Source organism: Tachyglossus aculeatus, chromosome 5 (assembly GCF_015852505.1).
Source record: "Tachyglossus aculeatus isolate mTacAcu1 chromosome 5, mTacAcu1.pri, whole genome shotgun sequence".
Classification (NCBI taxonomy): Eukaryota; Metazoa; Chordata; class Mammalia; order Monotremata; family Tachyglossidae; genus Tachyglossus; species Tachyglossus aculeatus.
The window spans coordinates 39,002,452-39,021,487 of record NC_052070.1 but is presented as its reverse complement, the minus strand read 5'-3'; the positions used below and the strand labels follow the sequence as shown (position 1 = coordinate 39,021,487).

General features: G+C 46.8%; 1 protein-coding gene across 1 annotated transcript in view; it reads left to right on the top strand.

Moving 5' to 3' along the window:
* Positions 1-19,036, top strand: part of VWA5B1 (von Willebrand factor A domain containing 5B1) — a 123,610-nt gene that overhangs the window by 78,016 nt on the left and 26,558 nt on the right. Inside the window, 3 exon segments of the mRNA XM_038747279.1 lie at positions 534-848; positions 6,744-6,881; positions 8,183-8,317. Coding sequence (XP_038603207.1) covers positions 534-848; positions 6,744-6,881; positions 8,183-8,317 — 588 coding nt within the window.

Genomic DNA, 19,036 nt, shown 5'->3' with positions numbered 1-19,036 from the left:
TCCTGGCGGGCTCCTCTCCCTATGGGAGAAGGAAGCCCCAAGAGTCCCCGCGCAGGGGTTTTTATAGTTCTTCTTTTCGTTGGTCATTCCCGATTGATTATCAGTTGCCACAGAAAGGTGGGGCAGAAACCTGATTGGTTATCTTTGCGGTGACTCGCATGGTCATCCGAGATGTGCCGACTCCATCTAGCTTAACCGCTTCTGCCGGACCCACGACTCCCTCTCATGTTATCGGCTTTCGTTGTACCCGCTGTACCCTTGACTCCCTTTCGTGTTATTGGTTTCCAAGGCACCCGCGACTCCCTCTCGGGTTATCAGCTTTCGCTGCACCCGCTCCACCGTGACTCCTTCACAGGCAGGCGATGGGGATTATGCAGGAAAAAGGGGCTAGGGCTGGCCGGGCCTTGAGAGAGCCAGCGTGCATCAGGCCGAACCGACGTGGGGCAGCTCTTCCTCAGCCCCCAGCTCCGAAGAGCCCCTGCTGCGGTGACCGCGGGTGTGTCTATCTGTCTCTGTCCACCCCTGCCCCGCAGAGCTGGTCCATCACCCGCCCTTCACCTTGGAGATGGAGACCCCGTTTGACTGGGAGGCTGCCGAGCCGGAGCGCGGCCCAGGCCGGGGCTGGGCCGGCCAGCGCTCCGCCTGCCGGGCCGTGGTGAAGGGCCTACGGAACAGCGAGCCGCTGCAGTGGGAGGTGGCCTTCGACCTCGGGCCCCTCTTCCAGGAGCGGGAGGGTCCCACGGGGGCCGACGGAGACCTGTGGAATGAGACCTTCCACCACCTGGCCTCGAGGTCCGTCATCCGGGATTTTGAGCAGCTGGCAGAGTTGGAGTGTGAAATCGAGCATGGTAACTGGCTTAGACTCCTCCTCTTCCCCTCAGCCTCCTCCTTTTTAAACTCCTCCTCTCCGCCTCAGACCCCACTCAGGTTCCTCCCTTCCCCCCTCCATCAATCATATTTATTGAGTGCTTACTGCATACAGAGCACTGTATGCTTAGTACAGTGCTCTGCACATAGTAAGTGCTCAATAAATACGATTGATGATGACAGAGCACTGTACTAAGCGCTTGGGAGAGTGTAATATAGCAATATAACAGACACAGTCCCTGCCCACAACGAGCTTACAATCTAGAGGGGGAGACAGGTATTAATATAAATGAATAAATTACATGCCCTGTGCCCTAAGATATAGACTTACACAAGCAAACGCATGTATTGTATAAAGCCAGGAATAATTAAGGGACCTTTTTTGCATCATAAGGATGAAGAAACACCTCCTTCTCCCATGTGAGCCCACTGTTGGGTAGGGACTGTCTCTATATGTTGCCAACTTGTACTTCCCAAGCGCTTAGTACAGTGCTCTGCACACAGTAAGCGCTCAATAAATACGATTGATGATGATGAAATGTAGCATTTACCCTGCAAAATACAGTCTTTTCCTCATCAGACTCCCCCACTCCACTCAGGGTCTTCCCTTCCCCCTCTGGATCCTCCCCTCCTCCTCAGGCCCCTCCCCACACCAGGGTTCCACCCTCCCTTCATTCAGTTGTATTTATTGAGCACTTACTGTGTGCAAAGTATTGTACCGAGCACTTGGGAGAGTACAACATCAGAAACATTGCCTGCCCACAGTGAGCTCACAGTCTAGAGACCACTCCTCTCTCTCTCGTTCATTCTTTCATTCAGTCATATTTATTGAGCGCTTACTGTGTGCAGAGCACTGTACTAAGCGCTTGGAAAGTACAATTTAGCAACAGAGACAATCCCTGCCGCCCAACGGGCTCACAGTCTAGAAGGGGGGAGACGGACATCAAAACAAGTAAACAGGCATCAGTAGCATCAATATAAATAAATAGAATTATGGGTATGGACACATCATCGGCCTTTAGTTTAAACCATGCATGGTCTCCCACTCTAGTAATTTCTCTTCTTGCTTCTGGGATTGTCTTTCCTTTGGGAATGTCCTGGACTGGTGAATTATTTACAGAGGGCCAGTTTTGGGGACACAGGTTCCAGCACCCAAATCACCCTCGCACTTTCACTCCTATCTTTCTCTGAACATCCTGGAAGGGGATCAGAGATCCTCCACAGAGGAAAGCAGCCAACAGCAGGAAGAGGGAAAGGTGATTCTTAGGGTAAAGTGATTCTTTGTCAGAATCCCTTCTCGACCTCCCTTTCTACCTTGATCCCGTGACTTTTGATTTGGTCTGTTGATTAAATCTTGTCTCCTGCGCTCCCCAGCCCCACCATCTGCTTCTTTGAGGAGGCTCTGGCAGGGTTTTCTGTGCCCAGTGCCCATGTGGTCCCCAGTGGATTAGGTGACACTTCTCTGGCCCAGGATCTCTGGGGTTTTGGTCAGCTGGAGCAAACTAAGCCAAAGTGGTCTTTGGAAGGCCAAATGACTCGATAAGGCCCTACTGAGAGCTCACCTCCTCCAGGAGGCCTTCCCAGACTGAGCCCCTTCCTTCCTCTCCCTCTCGTCCCCCTCTCCATCCCCTATCTTACCTCCTTCCCTTCCCCACAGCACCTGTACATATGTATATATGTTTGTACATATTTATTACTCTATTTATTTGTTTATTTTACTTGTACATACCTATTCTATTTATTTTATTTTGTTAGTATGTTTGGTTTTGTTCTCTGTCTCCCCCTTTTAGACTGTGAGCCCACTGTTGGGTAGGGACTGTCTCTATATGTTGCCAACTTGTACTTCCCAAGCGCTTAGTACAGTGCTCTGCACACAGTAAGTGCTCAATAAATACGATTGATTGATTGATTCCCCAGCACTTAGAACAGTGCTTTGCACATAGTAAGCACTTAATAAATGCCATTATTATTATTATTATTATTATTACCCCAGCACTTTGAACAGTGCTTGGCACATAGTAAGTGCCAAGCCCCCCCATCTTACCTCCTTCCCTTCCCCACAGCACCTGTATATATGTATATATGTTTGTACATATATATGTTTGTACATATTTGTACATATATATTTGTACATATTTGTTTATTCTATTTATTTATTTATTTATTTTACTTGTATATATCTATTCTATTTTGTTAGTATGTTTGGTTTTGTTCTCTGTCTCCCCCTTTCAGACTGTGAGCCCACTGGTGGGTAGGGACTGTCTCTATATGTTGCCAACTTGTACTTCCCAAGCACTTAGTACAGTGCTCTGCACACAGTAAGCGCTCAATAAATACGATTGATGATGATGATGATGACTTAGATTAGCATATTTTGGACACATTATCGGGAAGACTAATTCTCTGGGGAAAGAAACTAATGCTAGGAATAATAATAGTAATAATAATAATAGTGGCATTTGTTAAGCACTTACTATGTGCAAAGCACTGTACTAAGTGCTGGGAGGGATACAAGGTGATCAGGTTGTCCCACGCGGGGCTCACCATCTTTATCCTCATTTTACAGATGAGGTGACTGAGGCCCAGAGAAGTGAAGTGACTTGCCCAAAGTCACACAGCTGACAAGTGGCGGAGCGGGATTAGAACCCATGACCTCTGGCTCCCAAGCCCGTGCTCTTTCCACTGAGCCACGCTGCTTCTCTTAAAGTCCAGGGAAAGTGTGGAAGAGGCAGACCAGAGGCTAGATGGACAGAGATGAAAGAATCATTAGAAAGGTTACGGATTGTGACAGGAGACAGGACGTTCCAGAGAAAATATATCCATATAGTTGCTATGAATAATAATGATAATAATGGCATTTATTAAGTCCTTACTATGTGCAAAGCACTGTTCTAAGCTCTGGGGAAGTTACAAGGTGATCAGGTTGTCCTACGGGGGCCTCACAGTCTGTATCCCCATTATAAAGATGAGGTCACTGAGGCCCAGAGAAGTGAAGTGACTTGCCCAAAGTCACACAGCTGGCAGACAACTGGCAGAGACAGTATTTGTACCCATGACCTCTGACTCCAAAGCCCAGGCTCTTTCCACTGAGCCACGCTGCTTCTCTATGAATCAGAAATGACTCAATGGCACTTGATAATAATAATAATAATAATAATAATAATAATAATAAATCATTCGTGATAGTTACTGAGCGCTTACCACGTGCAGAGGGTAGCAATACAACATAATTGGTAGACACATTTCCTGCCCACAAGGGTACAATGAGTAGAGCACGGGCCTCGGAGTCAGAAGGGCCTGGGTTCTAATCCCGGCTCCACCGCTTGTCCGCCGTGTGACCTTGGGCAAGTCACTTCACTTCTTTGTGCCTTATCATCTGTAAAATGGGAATGAAGCAGCGTGGCTCAATGGAAAGAGCCTGGGCTATGGAGTCAGAGGTGATGGGTTTGAATCCCGGCTCTGCCAATTGTCAGCTGTGTGACTTTGGGCAAGTCACTTAACTTCTCTGTGCCTCAGTTACCTCATCTGTCAAATGGGGATTAAGACTGTGAGCCCCCCGTGGGACAGTCTGATCACCTTGTAACCTCCCCAGCGCTTAGAACAGTGCTCTGCACATAGTAAGCGCTTAATAAATGTCATTACACACATATGAAGACAGTGAGCTCCATGTGGGACAGGAACCATGTCCAACCCGATTAGCTTATATCTATTCCAGCCGTTAATAGAGTGCCTGGCTCGTAGTAAGCACTTAACAAATACAACTTAAAAATATGCTTAACAAAGCGCTTGCTGTACTGTAATTTCCCAAGCGCTTAATTCAGTGCCCTGCACACAGTAAGCACTCAATAAATACGATTGAATGAATGGAAGGAATGAATGAACAAATACCATAGAGAAAAAAAGGAGTTTACAATCTGGAGGAAGCTGTCAGCAGCTGCCTCCCTACTTTGAATGGAACTGCTGAACGAGTCCTTTGGCTGCACTTAAGGACTTTTCCGCTTTGGAGAGCAGAGGAGAGGGGGAAGCAATTTTCAAGCTACTTAAGTGGATTTCACTCCAGGAACTGAGTCCTCAAATTTTAGGAGAGAAGCATCCTCTAGGGTCAGACTGTGGGAAATGCCCTGTGTCCGTCTGATCTGGTGATTCTCTCCAGGACTCCTGCCTCGAGACGGAGATTCAATAAAACCAGTGAACTTCAATGCTCCAGTGCTCGTGGGATTTATTTAGTTTTTAATGGTATTTGTTAAGAATCCTTATTGTTCTGGTGAAGATGCCGCAGGGGCCGTTGCTGACTGCTGGCCCTGAACTCCCCTGCTGCTTGAATTCACTGCAGCTATTTGAATCACACCCACGTTTTCCTAAATGCCAAAGTCGGGGGCTCGTGTTGGCCATTATTTAACTCCCCACCCTGCCGACCTTGAGGCTAGGCCCTAGAGTTTAGGACCAGCAGCCCTCAGTCGATCCAAGCCCAGTTTGAGATCAATCAATCAATCATATTTATTGATTGATTATTGATTGATTATTTACTGTGTGCAGAGCACTGTACTGAGCGCTTGGGAAGGACAAGTTGGCAACATATAGAGACGGTCCCTACCTAACAGCAGGCTCACAGTCTAGAAGGGGGAGACAGACAACAAAACACGTAGACAGATGTCAAATCGTCAGAACAAATAGAATTAAAGCTAAATGCACATCATTAACGAAATGAATAGAATAGTAAATATGTACAAGTAAAATAAATAGAGTGATAAATCTGTGCAAATATATCCAGGTGCTATGGGGAGGGGAAGGAGGTAGGGCGGGGGGGATGGGGAGGAGGAAAGGAAAAAGGGGGCTCAGCCTAGGAAGGCCTCTTGGAGGAGGTGAGCTCTCAGTAGGGATGTTTCCCAGGATCTCAAAGTGCTTTTTAAACTTCATCGCTCTACCCCAGGTTGTGGGAAAGTAGGGAAAGGGTAGGGAATTTTCTCCTTTTACAGCTGGATCAGCGGAGGTAAGGCAACCTGGCCTCAAACCCCTAGGGTCATCTTGAGATTGGCTACTTCACTGTCCATCATGGCGATTGGACTCAGAGTAGGATACGGAGCGTTCCGGGTTCCCATGGCATTTCTCCCCTGCAGGGATTAACAGAGCAACTGAACCCCAATTCTTCTCATCGATGGCTTCTGTCCACTGATGGCTACTGACCATTGATGGCTACTGCCCATTGATAGTTACTGCCCACTGATGGCTACTGCCCACTGATGGCTCCTGCCCATTTACCTTCTCCGCTGATGCAGATTCACACTCTTCAGGCCCCAGCAGGAAAGCAGCAGGGGTGATGGGTTAGGAAAGATATCTTGTCAGCTTCCTCTTCAATCGATCAGTGGTATTTGAGTGCTTACTGTGTGCAGGGCACTGCGCTAAGCACTTGGGAGCATACACAAGTAGACAAGTTCCCTGCCCAAAAGGGGCTTCCAGCCTAGAAGGGGAAACAGCTTCATTCATTCAGTTGTATTTATTGAGCGCTTACTGTGTGCAGAGCACTGTACTAAGCGCTTGGGAAGTACAAGTTGGTAACATATAGAGATGGTCCCTACCCAACAATGGGCTCACAGTCTAGAAGGGGGAGACAGACAACAAAACATGTGGACAAGTGTCAAGTCATCAGAATAAATAGAAATAAAGCTAGATGCACATCTCTTTACCATAGAGATCAGGGGTTGGGGCTGGCCCACACCCAGATGGATGATGAATGTGATGGAGCTGGACTAGGGTTGTTGGCTGTCTCTGATACCCAACCAGAGGTGGCCCCAGGGTGTCGGGGAGCATAGCTGGAGCGCCGGTGGTGGGGGTGGTGGGCATTTTCTGGACCACCATCTTGGTCTTTCGTTTGGCAGGATCCGGACGCCGGTACCAAGTCAACGCAGTGCACACCAGCAAGGCCTGCAATGTCATCAGCAAGTATACGGCCTTCGTGCCCGTGGACCTGAGCCGCAACAACTACCTGCCCACTGTGGTGGCGTATACAGGCACGGGTAGGTGGGGGGCATTGCATTCATTCAATCATTCAATCGTATTTATTGAGCGCTTACTGTGCGCAGAACACTGTACTAAGCGCTTGGGAAGTACAAGTCGGCAACGTATAGAGACGGTCCCTCACAGTCTAGAAGGGGGAGACAGACAACACAACATAACATATTAACAAAATAAAATAAATAGAATAGTAAATATGTACAAGTAAAATAGAGTAATAAATCTGTACAAACATATATACAGGTGCTGTGGGGAGGGGAAGGAGGTAGGGCGGGGGGATGAGGTGGGGGAGAGGAAGGAGGGGGTTTAGTTTGGGAAGGCCTCCTGGAGGAGGTGAGCTCTCAGTAGGGCTCCAGCCGGGTGCCAGTGGTGGGGGCGGTCGGAGGAGCAGGCAATAGGCCCAGGCGAGGGAAAGGTCACTTGGGGGACTGTCTAGAAATTCTAGTGAGGATATTTACTAGATAAGTATGATGTGCCAAATACCGTGCTACGCCCTGCAGAAGTTAGAAGATCATCAGATCAGACGTAGTCCTCGTCCCACAGGGAGCTAGCTGTCTAAGAGGTAAGGAGAGCAGGTATCTTATCTACATTTTACAGATAAGGAAACCGAGGACTAGACAGGTAAAGTGACTTGCCCAAGGCCACACAACAAGTCGATAGCAGAGCTGGGATGAAGATCCATCAGTTGAGTGAACGATCCATCAGTGATATTTATCGAGCAGTTAGGCATCCTCCGGGAAGAGAAGGGGATGGACCCCACCCTCCCCACCCCTCAAGACAGTGGGCAAGTGGCTTTTACAAGCCTGGACTAGTCCTAGCTCTCTCCCAAGTGCTGGTCTGTCCATCTGTCATTCAGTAGGATTTATTGAGCTCTTGCTGTTTGCAGAGCATTGTACTAAGCCATTGGGAGAGTACAAAATAACAATATAACGCCCACAATGAGCTTATGGTCTAGAGGGGGAGACAGACACTAATATAAATGAATAAATGACAGAGATGTACATAAGTGCTGTGGGGCTGGGAGGGGGGGATGAATAAAGGGAGCGAGACAGAGCAACACAGAAGGGAGTGGGAGAACAGGAAAAGAGGGAAGGTCTCTTGGAGGAAACATGCCTTCAATAAGTTTTGAAAGCGGGGAGAATAATTATCTGTCAGATATGAAGAGGGAGGGCATTTCAGGCCAGAGTCAGGATGTGGGCAAGAGATCAGTGGCAAGATAGATGAGACTAAGGTACAGCGAGAAGGTTAGCATCTGTCCTGTGGCGTGCTGGTATACTCACTGTCCTTGTTTGTTCCTTCCAAGGTGGGGCATCCAAAGGAGGCAGCCAGCGTGGTTTAAGCCCCGGAAGCAAGAAGTCCCGGGGATTCTCCATTGGATTGGGGAGATGCCAGTCGACCTGCGGCCAGGATGCATTAGATGATGGATTTCACAGCCTAAGTAAGAGCCCTCTGCATCCCTGGCCCAGACTCTGCCGCTTGACTCCTTTTTTTTTTTTTTAATGGTATTTGTTAAGCGTTTTCTATGTTCCAGTCACTGTTCTGAGCACTGTGGTAGATGCAAGATAATCAGGGTGGGCACAGTCCCTGTCCCACATGGGGCTCACAGTCTTAATCCCCATTTTGTAGATGAGGTAAGTGAGGCCCAGAGAAGTGAAGCCACTTGCTTGAGGTCACACAGCAGACAAGTGGCAGAGCTGGGATCAGAACCCAAGACTCCTAGGTATGAGCTCTAGCCACCAGGCCATGCTGCTTCCCTCGCCCTGGTACTGCTCTGGGCAGACTGCAGGGACCAGAGAGCATCCATCGAGTAACACATAATAATTGTGGTAGTTGTTAAGTGCTTACTAAGTGCCAAGAATTCTGCCAAGTGCTGAGGTAGATGCAGGAAAATCAGGTCAGACACAGTCCCTGTCTTACGAGGGAGCCCACAGTTCAAGAAAGAGGGAGAACAGAAATTTAATCCCCATTTAACAGATGAGGTAATTGAGGCACCGAGAAATTAAATGACTTGCCCAAGGTTAACCAGCAGACAGGTGGAAGTGCCGGGGTCATTCATTTATTTACTTATTTATTTATTCATTCCTTTTTTATGGTATTTGTTAAGCATTTACGATATGCCAGGCACTGTTCTAATAGCTGGGGTAGATACAAGATAATCAGGCTGGACACTGTCCATGTACCACATGAGGCTCCAACTCGTAATCTTCATTTTACAGATGAGGTAACTGAGGCACAGATAAGTGAAGTTACTTGTCCAAGATCACACAGCAGACAAGTGGCGGAACCAGAATTAGAGCTGGCTTTGTCTCCTGGGCCCACGCTCTTTCCACTAGGCCATTTTGGCAGCATCTTCTTTTCCTATGATTCCCTGAGTTCCTGCAGTTTTCTCCAGGGTTTTCCCCCCACCCAGAGACACAGTGGAAAGGGCGAATTCCATTTCCCTAGATTTTGACATTTCCCTCAGATGGCACGTCAGAAATGAACAATTATATGCCCTAAACAGAGCTGGTGTGAGAGAATTTTATCTCTATCTCCATCCCCCTACTCCTTTCTACCTCTCCTGTATCCCCAACCAGCCTGCAACAAGCATATTCATAATAGTAGTAGTAGTAATAATAATAACTGATATTTGTTAAGTGCTTTTTATGTGCCAAGCACTGTTCTAAGCACTGGGATTATTCATTTATTTATTTACTTATTAATTTATTCATTTTTATGGTATTTATTAAGCACTTACTATATGCCAAGCCCCTTACCAAACCCTAGATAATTACAAGATAATCAAATCAGATACAGTTCCTGTCTCACACAAGGCTCACAGACTAAGGGAGAAGGAGAATGGGTATTTAAATCCTCGTTTTACAAATGAGGAAACTGAGGCACAGAACAGGTAAATGACTTGCCCAAGGTCACACAAAGCACAAGTGGCAAAGCTGGGAATCCTAGACTTGGGTTCTTTTTACTAGAGCACTCGGCTTCAGCCTGAGTTTTCAGTCACTGAGAAGCTCAAACCAGTTGCAAGCGGTGAGTGGTTGCCACTGAACTCCCCGCCTAATTCAGTCTCTTTTCTGAACCGAGGGAGGAAAGAGGGAGACTCCATCAATGGTATTTATTGAGCGCTTACTGTGTGCAGAGCACTCTACTAAGCGGGTGGGAGAATACAATACTGTACTGAGTGTTTAGGTGACTGCAAAGTAAGTAGAAGACTCTGTCTCACCTCTCAAGGAGTTTAGAACAGTGCCCAGTGCTTAGAACAGTGCTTGGCACATAGTAAGCACCTAACAAATACCATCATTATCGTTATTATTATTGCAGTCTAGCAGGAGAGACAGACACACTTGAGGAAGCTCTCAAGTTTGTTATGGGCAATCCTGCTGTTTGGTACTCTCCCAAGTACTTAGTACAGTGCTCTCCAAATAGTAAGTGCTCTATAAATACCAAAATAATAGTAAAAATAACTGTGATATTTAAGTGCTTACTATGTGCCAGATACTGTACTAAGCACAGGGGTAGATCAATCAATCAATCAGTCGTATTTATTGAGCGCTTACTGTGCGCAGAACACTGTACTAAGCACTTGGGAAGTACAAGTTGGCAACATATAGAGACAGTCCCTACCCAACAGTGGGCTCACAGTCTAAAAGGGGGAGACAGAGAACAAAACCAAACATACTAACAAAATAAAATAAATAGAATAGATATGTACAAGTAAAATAAATAAATAGAGTAATAAATATGTACAAACATATATACATATATACAGGTGTATATATGTATATATGATGCTTTTTTAATATATATGTATACATATGTATATTTTTTATGTATATATGGTGTTTTTTAATTGGTGTTTCCTGTCCTCTGATGGGCTTCAGGGACTCTTTAGGCAGGGAGAAGGGTTTTGCAGGCCAAGGGGAGCGGAAAAGAAAACGTTGATGCAAGTTAATTGGGTTGAACACAGTCCCTGTGTCCCACAGCGTTCACGCTCTTAATCCCCCTTTTACAGATGAGGTAACTGAGGCACAGAGAAGTTATGTGACTTGCCCAAGGTAATAATAAGAATAATAATGATGATCATAGTATTTGTTAAGCGCTTACTATGTGTCATGTGGTATACTAAACCCTAGGGTGGATACCAGCTAATCAGGTTGGACACAGTCCATGTTCCAAGTGGGGCTCACAGTCCTCATCTCCATTTTAGATGAGGCAGCGAGGCACAGAGAAGTGAAGTGATTTGCCTGAAGTCATGTAGCAGACAAGTGGCAGGGTGAGGATTAGAACCCATGATCTTCGGACTTTTATCCATTACGCCACATACAGCAGACAGAAGGTGGAGCTGGGATTAGAAGAATAACAACTGTGGTATTTGTTAAGTGCTTATTATGTGGCAGGTACTGTTCTAAGCACTGAGGTAGATACATGATAGTCTTCATTTCCAGTTTACAGATGAGGTAACTGAGGTCCAGAGGAATTAAGTGATTTGCCCAAGGTCACACAACAGACAAACGACGGTGCTGTTCCCAGGCCCGTCCTCTTTCCACATGGCCATGCTGTGTCCCATTGATTGAATGATTGATGGGGGGGAGTGATAGAGTTTATAAAGCATGGACATAAGTGCTAGGGAGACTGTGGAAATTTATAGGTGGCACAGAAGGGCAAAGGTGACAGTTGCAAGTGACAAGATGGGGAAATAAAAGATTTCTAGGGGCGGACCTCCTGGAGAGAATGTGGTTTGAAGGAGGAGGGCTTTGAAGATAGGGAGAGCAGTCGTCTGCCAGATATGAAGGGGGAAGTTTCAGGGAGGGGGGAGGAGAGTGAGTAAAAAAATGTCAGCAGGAGAGGGGAGAACAAGGCACAGTGAATTTGAGGGGGATGAAGATTGTGATCTGGGGTGTAGTGGGGAGAAGCCAGAGGGAGAGAGCTGATGAGTGTCTTAAAGCCAGTGGTCAGGAGTTTCTGCTTGACGCAGAGGTGGATGGGCAACAATTGAGAGGATTTTGAGGAGTGGGGAGACGTGGATTGGGCACTTTTTTTAGGAAATTGATCTAGGCAGCAGAGGAAATGTGGACAGGAGTGGGGAGAGACAGAACACAGGGAGTTTAGAGAAGAGGCTGATCCAATAGTCAAGCTGAGATATAACAAATACTGGAACCAGCATGGTGACTGTTTGAAAGGACTTCCTGTCCTAGCCAAATCAAGACTCAATCAATAATATTTATTGAGCACAATAAGTGCACAATAAACCCTTGGGAGCATACAATACAACAGAGTTGGTGGACATAATTCCTGCCCACAATGAGTTTACAGGCTGAGGGGGAGAAAATCCGCCTGCTGAAACTCTTTGGATAAAAGCCAGATGGATCAAATATTGACACTAGCAAACTTGTGACATTCTGAAAGAATAAACCCGGGGAATTCCGATAAATATAAAGCAAAAAAGTAAAGGCTGTGTTTGTGGTTGGTTTGTGTGTGTCTCCCAGGATGGGAGGGAGATTTGATTTCCTCCAAACCGGCTTCCCCGTCTCTGACCTGAGCCATCCCTCACATCCTCCGCCATTCTGCAGCGAGTGACGGTAACGATGCTCAATCGGTGACATTGCCATCATTTCCGTGGCAACAGACTGTGATGTGATAAACAGTTTTATGGCTTCACAGCAGGCTAGAGCTGGAGGAGTCTTCTGGCTGCAGGAGGGAGAGGCTGCTAAGCAAATCCAGAGTTATGCTAACCCCAGGGAAAAAAAAAATTAAAGCCAGGAGTAGCAGATTCCCCACCCCATTCCTTCAGGTCTGCCGAGGGTATGGCTAATGGGATATTTGCAGGGCTTTCTCTGCCCTTAGAGGTGCAGCCATGAGACTACTGCTCCCCATTTTCTACGGGTGTAGGGGCGGGGAACAGACTCTCTCAGCACTGATGACCAGCTTGTGGTGATGGTAGCCAGAATGAAGCGGGACACTTGGGTTAGAGGAGTAGGAGGTCTAACTAGGGGGTATAGGCTCAAGTCGTCTCTTCCTTAGCAATAATAATAATAATAATAATAATAATAATAATAATAATGGCATTTATTAAGCTCTTACAATGTGCAAAGCACTGTTCTAAGCGCTGAGGAGGTTACAAGGTGATCAGGTTGTCCCACAGGGGGCTCACAATCTTCATCCCCATTTTACAGATGAGGGAACTGAGGCCCGGAGAAGTGAAGTGACTTGCCCAAAGTCACACAGCTGACATTTGGCGGAGCCGGGATTTGAACACATGACCTCTGACTCCAAAGCCTGGGCTCTTCTCCACTGAGCCACACTACTATTACTATCATAATAGTAATTATGATATTTCTTAAGCACTTACTATGTGCCAAGCACTGTTCTAAGTGCACAAGGTTGGACACAGTTCCTGTCCCAAATGGAGCTCACACTCTTAATCCAGTGTGGCTCCGCAGCAAGACCACGGGCTTGAGAGTCAGAGGACATGGGTTCTAATCCCGGCTCCGCCACTTGTCTGCTGGGTGACCTTGGGCAATCTGCTTAACTTCTCTGTTCTTCAGTGACCTCATCTGTAAAATGGGGATTAAGACTGTGAGCCCCATGTGGGGAAAACCTGATTACCTTATATCTACCTCTGTGCTGAGAACAGTGCTTGGCACATAGTAAGTGCTTAACGAATACCATTATTATTACTATTACAATAAATAATAATAATCCTCATTTTACAGATAAGGTAACTGAGGCCCAGAGAAATGAAATGACTTGCCTAAGGTCTCACAAAAGACTTCTGGCAGAGCCAGGAGTAGAACCCAGGTCCTTCTGTCACCCAGGCCCCTGCTCTATCCACTAAACCACACTGTTTCTCCCTTGTTCTTATCTCCTCCTGCCCATGTTCCCCCTCTTTCACCCAGGGTTGAGGACCGAAAGGAAAAGCAGAAGGAAGTTGGAGGGGGAATGTAAGATTGGGCATCACTTCAGGGCTGCAGAAAAATCGAATAAAGCCCTCACCCCACCTTCCGCTGATCACACTTCCTATCTTCTTTGATTTTATTGTGTGTCTTGCCTCCTCCTTCCTGGGGATGTTGTCAGTATTTTCCCGATCCTAAGCATGTCAGAAAGTCAGTCAATCAGGAAACAAATCCTATTAAGCCCTTCAGGATGCAGTGTCCTGGGGTTTTGAGGAGTGGGGAGACGTGGTCGTTTGGGGCCCATGTTAGGGGATGAACATGGTCCCTGAGCTCAAGTACTTTGCAGTCTAATGGGAGAGAAAATGGTGTGGCCTAGTGGAAAAAGTGACAACCTGGAAGTCACAGAACCTGAGTTCTAATTCTGCCTCTGCCACTTCTTGCTATGTGACCTTAGGCAAGTCACTTCACTTTTATGAGCCTCAGTTCCCTCTTCTGCAAAATGGGGATTCAATACCTGTTCTGCCTCCTACTTAGACTGTGAGCTCCATGTGGGGCCTGGTTATTTTGCATCTACCCCAGTGGTTAATACAGTGCTTGATGCATAGTTAGCACTTAACAAATTTCACAATTATTATTATTATCATTTTCATTATTGGAGAGACCCACAGATGATTGAAAGAGAGGACCACCAAAGGGCTGGAAGGATGAAACTGGGAAGGGGGTCAGATAGTCCTGAGATGGGAGCTCTGCAAAGAAGGCGACCATGAATGCGGAAAGCACCCAAAATGCTCTACGAGTTTCACGGAGATTCATTCATTTAATCGTATTTATTGAGCGCTTACTGTGTGCAGAGCACTCTACTCAGATTCAGAAATTAGCAGAAGGAGAGAAATGGGGCATGGATTGTGCCGGTGGATGGGAGATCGGAAGACGTTAAACGGGGTGCGGTTTTTTGGAATAGCTCATACCGCAGTAACTCAGAGGCTCCAGACTCTTAGCTCAGGGGGAGGACCGCAAAGGTTGACAGGAACAATATTCTCTTTCAGACTTCTTGCCTCATTAGTGTGTCTCACTAAGTGCACCCTGGCTCTTTTAACACCACTGAAAGAAGACTTTAGGTTTGAGAGCCTGTCCTCGCTGGCAACTATGATTGAATGAACTACCTTATTTACTACTTAAAGCAGCGTGGCTCAGTGGAAAGAGCCCAGGCTTTGGAGTCAGAGGTCATGGGTTTGAATCCCGGCTCCACCACTTGTCAACCGAGTGACTTTGGGCAAGTCACTTCACTTCTCTGGGCCTCAGTTCCCTTATCTGGAAAATGGGGATTAATCAATCAATCAATCAATCAATTGTATTTATTGAGCACTTACTGTGTGCAGAGCACTGTACTAAGCTCTTGGGAAGTACAAGTTGGCAACATATAGAGACAGTCCCTACCCAACAGTGGGCTCACAGTCTAGAAGGGGGAGACAGAGAATAAAACCAAAGATATTAACAAAATAAAATAAATAGAATAGATATGTACAAGTAAAATAAATAAATAAATGCATAGAGTAATAAATATGTACAAATATATATACATATATACAGGTGCTGTGGGGAAGGGAAGGAGGTAAGATGGGGGGATGGACAAGGGGGAGAGGAAGGAAGGGGCTCAGTCTGGGAAGGCCTCCTGGAGGAGGTGAGCTCTCAGTAGGGCCTTGAAGGGAGGAAGAGAGCTAGCTTGGCGGATGGGCAGAGGGAGGGCATTCCAGGCCCGGGGGATGACGTGGGCCGGGAGTCGATGGCGGGACAGGCGAGAACGAGGTATGGTGAGGAGATTAGCGGCAGAGGAGCGGAGGGTGCGGGCTGGGCTGGAGAAGGAGAGAAGGGAGGTGAGGTAGGAGGGGGCGAGGGGATGGACAGCCTTGAAGCCCAGGGTGAGGAGTTTCTGCCTGATGCACAGATTGATTGGTAGCCATTGGAGATTTTTGAGGAGGGGAGTAACATGCCCAGAGTGTTTCTGGACAAAGACAATCTGGGCAGCGGCATGAAGTATGGATTGAAGTGGGGAGAGACACGAGGATGGGAGATCAGAGAGGAGGCTGATGCAGTAGTCCAGACGGGATAGGATGAGAGCTTGAACGAGCAGGGTAGTGGTTTGGATGGAGAGGAAAGGGCGGATCTTGGCAATGTTGCGGAGCTGAGACCGGCAGGTTTTGGTGACGGCTTGGATGTGAGGGGTGAAGGAGAGAGCAGAGTCGAGGATGACACCAAGGTTGCGGGCTTGTGAGACGGGAAGGATGGTAGTGCCGTCAACAGAGATGGGAAAGTCAGGGAGAGGGCAAGGTTTGGGAGGGAAGACAAGGAGTTCAGTCTTCGACATGTTGAGCTTTAGGTGGGGGGCAGACATCCAGATGGAGATGTCCTGAAGGCAAGAGGAGATGCGAGCCTGGAGGGAGGGGGAGAGAGCAGGGGCAGGGATGTAGATTTGGGTGTCATCAGCGTAGAGATGATAGTTGAAGCCGTGGGAGCGAATGAGGTCACCAAGGGAGTGTGTGTAGATCGAGAACAGAAGGGGACCGAGAACTGAACCTTGGGGAACCCCCACAGTAAGAGGATGGGAGGGGGAGGAGGAGCCTGCAAAAGAGACTGAGAATGAACGACCGGAGAGTTAAGAGGAGAACCAGGAGAGGATGGAGTCTGTGAAGCCAAGGTTGGATAGCGTGTTGAGGAGAAGGGGGTGGTCCACAGTGTCGAAGGCAGCCGAGAGGTTGAGGAGGATTAGGATAGAGTAGGAGCCATTGGATTTGGCAAGCAGGAGGTCATTGGTGACCTTTGAGAGGGCAGTTTCCGTGGAATGTAGGGGATGGAAGCCAGACTGGAGGGGGTCGAGGAGAGAGTTGGTGTTGAGGAATTCGAGGATTAAGTCTATGAGCCCCACGTGGGACAACTTCATTACCTTATTTCTACCCCAGCGCTTTGAACAGTGCTTTGCACATAGTAAGCGCTTAATAAATGCCATTGCTATTACTATTATTATTATGTGGACCTCACTTTTCACTGAATGCCACTCAAGGAAGCAATAACTACTGAATTTAGGAAATTGAGCGTTACAGTAGTTATTATAGCGACCACTAGATGGCAGAGCTAACATCTAGGTGCAATTTTCTGTTGGTGTCCATTCATTCATTCATTCATTCATTCATTCATTCAATCGTATTTATTGCGCTTACTGTGTGCAGAGCACTGTACTAAGCGCTTGGGAAGTACAAGTTGGCAACATATAGAGACGGTCCCTACCCAACAGTGGGCTCACAGTCTAGAAGGGGGAGACAGACAACAAAACAAAACATATTAACAAAATAAAATAAATAGAATAAATAAATGGATAAAATAAATAGAATAAACAGAATTCATTCAATCGTATTTATTGAGCGGTTACTGTGTGCAGAGCACTGTACTAAGCGCTTGGGAAGTACAGGTTGGCGATATATAGAGACGGTCCCTACCCAACAACGGGCTCACAGTCTAGAAAGGGGAGACAGACAACAAAACAAAACATGTGGACAGGTGTCAAGATATCAGAATAAATGGAAGTAAAACTAGATGCACATAATTGACAAAATAGATAGAATAGTAAATATGTACAAGTAGAATAAATAGAGTAATAAATCTGTACAAACATATATGCAGGTGCTGTGGGGAGGGGAAGGAGGTAGGGTAGGGGGAATGGAAGGGGGAGAGGAAAACAACTGGGATATTTGTTAAACGCCTACTGTGTGTCAAGAACTGCGGTGGATACATGGTAAGCAGGATTCGCATAGGGCTCATGGTCAAAGTAGAAGGGAGAACAGATATTGGATCCCCATTTTACAGATGAGGGAATTGAAGCACAGAGAAGTGAAGTGGTTTGCCCAGGGTCACAAGCAAGCAAACGGCGGAGTCAGGATTAGAACCCAGGTCCTCTGACTCCTAGGCCCATGTTCTTTCCACTAGGCCATGCTACTTGGCCCATCAAACCAAACATTCCCTTCTGCCTTGCCTCTTCCTTTTTCAAGCTGCCGTGGTGAGAAATGATAATAATAATAATAATGCTGGCATTTGTCAAGCACTTACTATGTGCAAAGCCCTGTTCTAAGCACTGGGGGAATACAAGGTGGCAAGGTTGTCCCACGTGGGGCTCACAGTCTTAATCCCCATTTTACAAATGAGGTAACTGAGGCACAGAGAAGCTAAGTGACTTGCCCCAAGTCGCACAGCTGACAAGTGGCGGAGTCAGAATTAGAACCCACAACCTCTGACTCCCAAGCCCGGGCTCTTGCCACTGAGCCACGCTGCTTCTCATCATGATGATATTCGTTAAATGCTTATTCTGTGCCAAGTACTGTTCTAAGTACTGGGGAAGACACAAGGTAATCAGGTTGTCCCACGTGGGGCTCACAGTCTAAATCCCCATTTTACAGATGAGGGAACTGAGGCACAGAGAAGTGAAGTGACTTGCCCAAAGTCACACAGCTGACAAGCGGCGGAGCCGGGATTAGAACCCATGACCTCTGACTCCCAAGCCCAGGCTGTTGCCACTGAGCCACACTGATGAAGTGTGGTGGTCTTGTGATACAGTTATGTGGGTTTAGATCCCTCTCTTCACAAGTGGCTTGATTGCCACTTCTGAGCCCATTCATTCATTCATTCATTCATTCATTCAATCGTATTTATTGAGCGCTTACTGTGTGCAGAGCACTCTACTAAGCTCTTGGGAAGTACAAGTTGGCAACATAGAAACTGCCCCTACCCAACAGTGGGCTCACAGTCTAGAAGGGGAAGACAGACAACAAAACAAAATATACTAACAAAATAAAATAAATAGAATAGTAAATATGTACAATATGTACCCATTGTTGGGTAGGAACCATCTCTATATGTGCCGACTTGTACTTCCCAAGCGCTTAGTACAGTGCTCTGCACACAGTAGGCTCTCAATAAATATGACAATGAATGAATGAATCTTCTGAATAATAATAATAATAATGATGGCATTTATTAAGTGCTTACTATGTGCAAAGCACTGTTCTAAGCATTGGGGGGGGGGGTACAAGGTGATCAGGTTGCCCCACAGCGGCCTCCCAGTCAATCCCCATTTTCCAGATGAGGTAACTGAGACACAGAGAAGTGAAGTGACTTGCCCAAAGTCACACAGCTGACAATTGGTGGAGCAGGGATTTGAACCCATGACCACTGACTCCAAAGCCTGGGCTCTTTCCACTGATCCACGCTGCTTCTTCTGAATC